At 23.9% G+C, this 6,136-nt stretch overlaps 1 protein-coding gene across 6 annotated transcripts in view; it reads right to left on the reverse strand.

Moving 5' to 3' along the window:
* Positions 1–4,619: 4,619 nt before the first annotated feature.
* LOC111691109 (leucine-rich repeat flightless-interacting protein 2) overlaps positions 4,620–6,136 on the reverse strand; it is a 17,277-nt gene continuing 15,760 nt past the window's right edge. For all 6 annotated transcript variants that reach the window (XM_046945482.1, XM_046945480.1, XM_046945481.1 and 3 more), the window contains one exon: positions 4,620–5,322. In XM_046945482.1, the coding sequence (XP_046801438.1) occupies positions 5,212–5,322 (111 nt within the window). In that variant the 3' untranslated portion in view covers positions 4,620–5,211. The remainder of the gene's footprint in view (positions 5,323–6,136) is intronic.

Consider the following 6,136-nt stretch of genomic DNA (forward strand, 5'->3'; position numbering starts at 1 on the left):
TTCGAGTTTAATTTAACAGCAAGTTAAGCCTAGTTTAACTGAGTAGTAAGAAACACGCCCTTAAAATAATAAAAAAAAATCGGAAATTACTATGGGCAGGTTTCTTACTCCTTAGTTAAACTAGGCTTAACTTGCTGTTAGATTAAACTCGAAACAAATTTAGGCGGACTTTAACCGATGATTGTGTTTTACAGTTTTAGATTTAAGTTCAGTTAACTTTGTTAGTATTGCCAACTTTTCATTCAAAAACATAAACAATGAACAGCTGTTTTTTGCAAACAATACTTTTGTAAAATAGAAAATTTTGGAAAAATGTTAAATAAACATTTAAAACAATAATAAATATAACAAAGCAAATCAGAAAATTGCAATTTACTTAAAACATTATGTTTTTGTTCTTCCGAAATCATTGTTTTATTGTTTTTGTTAATTGTGTTTTCCACATATAACTAGAGTTTAATTGGCCAATTACACTCAGTTAAACTAAGATAATAAGTAACTTCACTGATAACTGAAAAACACGAAAGATATATTAAACCCGGTTTAACCAAAAAATTAAGATTATCTCTATCAGTAAAACCCACCCTAAAAAAAAGGCTTTTTTTACAGTCGACGTCGACTTGGTGTCGACAACGACTTACATAATAGGGGATGCAATATTTTAGCAAATTAAAATTTTCACTAAAAATTAAATATTTTAGCAAATTGAAATTTTCACTAAAAATGTAAATTTTCACTAATAATTGAAATTTTTACTAAAAATTGAAATTTTCACTAAAATTTCAATAAAAATCTTATTTTACTAAATAGTAGGGGTAAGTTTCCCACACAAATAAAAACAACAAAAAAATTTTATATATTTTTTAAGTTTTTTTTATTTTTTATTTGTTTTTTGTGTTGTGATAATTTCGTTTATTAATATTTTTTTACTCGTTTATATTAATTTAAGTGATTTCTTTTTAATTTTTCAGTTTTTAGAATATTGAGCGAAGCAATGGAAAAGAAAAATGTTCATGTATCTTGGATCTTACATTTTTTAAAAGGGACATCAATTTTGTTTAACAATTCTATTAATTTATAATTAAACATTAGACACAATTACCAGAAAGGGGACCAGTAGCACAATTAAACGTTAAAAATTGTTGGCAAGATTTTTTTTATTTTTTTTATAATAATTTTATATAAAAAAAAAGTTTTAAAAAAATTGTTTTAAACTTGGCTCAATATATATATAATACATTTATGTATTTATAAAATAATGTGTTTGGATTTTGAATATAAATGATAATTATTATATGTTTTGTGTTATTTTTATGTATATTACAACATTTGTTTTTTTTTGTGTTTTTTTAAGTACTTAACGATTTTTAAAACCAAATATTTAAAATAAAAAGAGATTATAGCAAAAATTAAAAAAAAAATACAAGCCAAAAGTTTTTGTTTGTTTGTTTTAGCATAAAAATAATTTAAGTTTTAGTTACTAAAATATAATAATGTTTATAACTTAATAATTAGAAAAAAATTTAGATTTTTCGATTTTTTTTATTTACTTATGGCCATTTATAAGTTAAATTAATATAAAATTTTATATTCACTTTAGTTTCAGTTTTCACTTTTTTTCCTTTATCTTTAAACGAAATTATTTTTATTATATTTTTTAAATACAAAAATTAGAGTTGTTTTTTTGTTGTGTTTGTTAGTACTTATTAATTTCGTTTTGTTTGTTTTATGTGGTGTTTTTTGTTTGTTTGTTTTTTTTTTTATAAATACAAAATCTTTATTTTTTTAATACATAACAGCTAAATATTCCTTTTTTTACTTCAAAATTACAAAAAAAGCGCTAAAATTTAAATATTTTCAACAAAACAGTTATAAAAATGTTTCAACTACAAAAAAAATTAAAATTAAAATAATTATATTGTTTATAAGTGTGGGTGTGTGTGTCTATTAAACAAATTTGTTTTCTACATTTTTGTTTACTCTACATTTACTAAATGTAGCTTGGCTTTTAAATTGTTATTAAAAAAAAAAATGTTATATAAAAAAGCGAAATATATAGAGATAGAGAGCGAGAGAGCAGTGCAGAGCATAATAATTACAAAAAGAAACAAATATTTAATATGTTGTGGTTAGTCAGTTTTTCTTGGATTTTAATGTTTTTACATAGAGATTTCGAAAAAAGTATTGAAAATATAATGAAGATTTTATGATTTAAGTTTTCGGCAATTGATCTCAAATAAAACTAGAATTTCTTTCTGAATTTCAAATTCTCCTTACATTTTTCAAACTTAAGTTCAATTTTCCCAAAGTGTTAGAAAAATTTTACTTCAAATAAAATAAAAATTAAAATTTTATAAATTCTTACGATTTTCTAAACATTTTTAAAACTTTCTACATTTTTCGAACACACTATCGAACTTAAGTTCGAATTTTGGAATATAGCTTAAAAAGCAGCCACAGTGAAAATTTTTAGTAAAATTTTAAATTTTTACTCAAAATTTGTAATGTAAAAAATCTAAGAAATCACATTTTTATGATTTCTCAGGTTTTAAAGAACTTGCTAAAGGTTCTAAATTTTATTCGCATTAAAGTTCGAATTTTCGATTTTTTTTTTTTTTTTGAATGAAACTTTTTCTAAAATTTTCAACGAATTCTTATGACTTTTGAACATTCTTCGATCTTTTGAATGTCAAATTTATTATCACACGAAGTGCTAAAACGTAACCTTTCTTAAAACTGGCTGCTGATTAATTTCAATTTTTTGACATAGTTAAAGAGTCAGTTTTTAACTTCTTAGTTAAACCTAGTTAAAGTCATTGTTTAACTAAAACGAATTATTTGTTAAACAAAGACCTTATATTTTTTTTTTTTTTTTTTTTTTTTTGGAAAAATCAAAATTTTATCACCCTCCACCCTCCGGTTATCGTTTTACCGAAAGTTGCCGATTAAAATATTTTTTGTATAAATACTGTCAATTTAACCTTATGAAAAAGAATTTAATTCATTTTTTTTCCATTATTCTTCAGGATGAAGGGATAGTTCTTTAACTCTTGGTTAAACTAGATTAAGAAAAGATTCATTAAGGGCGGGTTTTTCTGATAAAAACAATCTACACTCTTTGTTTAAACTTAGTTTAAACTATGTTTTGTGTTTTTCAGTAACTTTACTTAGGGCGGGGTTTTCAAATAAAGATAATCTATATTCTTTGTTTAAACCTAGTTTAATATATGTTTTGTGTTTTTTAGTTAACAGTAACGTTATTTATTATCTTAGTTTAACTGATTGTTATTGGCCAATTAACCTTAAGTTATAAGTGAGAAAACAAAATTAACAAAAACAATAAAACAATGATTTTGGAAGAACAAAAACTTAATATTTTAATTGAATTACAATTTTCTGATTTGTTTTGTTTTATTTATTATTGTTTTAAATGTTTTTTAACATTTTTCCAAAATTTTTCATTTTACAAAAGTATTATTTGCAAAAAACAGCTGTTCATTGTTTATGTTTTTGAGTGAAAAGTTGGCAATACTAACAAAGTTAACTGAACTTATATCCAAAACTGAAAAACACAATCATCGGTTAAAGTTGGCATAAATTTGTTCTCGAGTGTAATATAACAGCAAGTTAAGTCTAGTTTAACTGAGTAGTAAGAAACCCGCCCTTATTATTTTAGTTTAACTGAGTGTTATTTGCCAATTAAACCTAAGTTAAAAGCTAGAAAACGCAATCATAAAAAACAATGAAATAATGAATTCGGAAAAAGAAAAACTTAATATTTTAAATAAATTTCTTATTTGTTTTTAAATATTATTGTTTATTAAAAAAGGATGGAATGATAAACTATCATATTTTTTTAAAGGAAAGTAACATTAATGTTAAAATTTTCGTTTAGAAAAAGTACGTTTTTAGTGGACTTTATATAATTATACTTTTTTTCGATAACTTGAGACTTTAACCAAGATTTAACTTTAATTTGAGGTAATTAAAGAAAGTGGAATTAAAAATGACAAAAATATGGCAGTTAAAAGATTGCAGATTATAAAAACAACAAGAATGGTAAAAAAGAGCATAAAACACAAAAACTATAGTTGAAGGTTTCATTTAAAAGTTTTGTATAAACGTTTTCTGGACTATTTTTTGACCTGTGAGTTAAACTGGTTTTCAAAATTAAACTTGTGCGTAATATGCTAAGCATGCAGCATATATGCCAGGCAGTTTTAAATGTGTCATGTTTAAACTCTGTATTAAAGTAATGAAAAAATAAACTTTTCTTAATTAAAATGCATTTATAGTTTAAACTAAGTTTAAGCAAATACTTGAGATTAAAAGAAAGGCACCAAGCCTTTATACTACTCCTCAAAAATCAAAAGCTGCAAACAATCATAAAATCATCATCATATTTTCTTAAATTTTAAAAATTTTAAGAAACCTCTATGTGTGTGAAGTTAATTGTGTTTAAATACATATGTATAACTAATTATACATATATCTATCTATTGTATATATGTATGTATATTTAAATGGTTTTCTTTATAAATTATAAATGTATGTAAAAGTGTTACTGTGGTACTTCTTTCAATTCTATTTTAATATAAATGTGTGTGTGTGTGTTTCTTAATGATTTTGGAAGATGTTTGTTTGACATTTTTCATTAATAATATTTGTAAAAGCTTGTGTTTCTTAATTACAACATTTATTAAATTGTTGTAAAACACCATAATTTGTTTTTCTCTTTTTTTTTCTTACTAAATTTCAAACGTCTTTTTGCTTGATTGATCTACTTTGATGCCCAATTGTTTCAAATTGTTTCGTTATTTTTTTCTCAACTCAATGCCCATTACTACTACTATTACTTCTACTATTTGTATACGAGTTTGTTGTCATCGTTTTTTGTGTGGCTACGGAGGAGGATGAGGGGGCCACGGCGACGGTATTATTACTAACATCGGTGGCGGCATTGTCATTAGTACGCGTCACATTCGTTTTGTAATTATATGGCGTTTGTTGTTGCTGTTTGTTATGATTTTGCTGATGAATTGGTGATGTAGAATATTGTTTATTTGTTGCCATTGTATTCTCACTATCAACGTTATTAGTTGTTGCTTTTGTTGCTACTACTGTTGCTTTTGTTGTTGTAGTGTTATTTTGAGACATACGCTGATGCTGCTGCTGTTGTTGTTGTTGTTGCTGATATCCTCCATATATTGGTCAGAGATCCTTGAGCAAAGCACTTTTGGCATTCTTTAATTTGTCCAAACGTTTGAGTAGATGATTATTTGATGTTTCTAATTCTTCGAGTTTTTCCATGGCCTCACGATTCTGTAATTAATTACATTTTTGAAATATATGTATTTTTATTTTATTTTTAGAACAGTTTTGTATAGCAAAGTTACATTTTTCAAAAACAAAATAGTGCTGAATTGATTTTTATAGAAACATTCTTTGCTGAATGTATTTTTATAGAAAAATTGAAAGCTTAATAAATGTTCATAGAATAAAGTTCTTGCTGAATATATTTTATTTGTATAAACTATGTTGCTGAATTAATTTTTATAAAAAAATTTGTTGCTGAATACCTTCACAGTTACATTTTTATAAAACAAAATAGTGCTGAATTGATTTTTATAGAAACATTCTTTGCTGAATGTATTTTTATAGAAAAATTGAAAGCTTAATAAATGTTCATAGAATAAAGTTCTTGCTGAATATATTTTATTTGTATAAACTATGTTGCTGAACTAATTTTTATAAAAAAATTTGTTGCTGAATACCTTCACAGTTACATTTTTCAAAAACAAAATAGTGCTGAATTGATTTTTATAGAAACATTCTTTGCTGAATGTATTTTTATGAAAAACTGAAAGCTTAATAAATGTTCATAGAAAAAAGTTCTTGCTGAATATATTTTATTTGTATAAACTATGTTGCTGAATTAATTTTTATAAAAAAAATTGTTGCTGAATACCTTAAAGCTAAAAAAATGTTTATAGAATGTTTATGCTGGACGCATAAATATTTATATTTTTCGTAGAAGAAATTGTTGTTAAAAAATTCTTTACTGAATACGTTTGCTGAATACATGTTTATGGAAAATTTTGTTGCTGAATTCATTTCTATAGTATTTTTTTTAGCT

This window comes from Lucilia cuprina, chromosome 3, assembly GCF_022045245.1.
Source record: "Lucilia cuprina isolate Lc7/37 chromosome 3, ASM2204524v1, whole genome shotgun sequence".
Taxonomy (NCBI): Eukaryota; Metazoa; Arthropoda; class Insecta; order Diptera; family Calliphoridae; genus Lucilia; species Lucilia cuprina.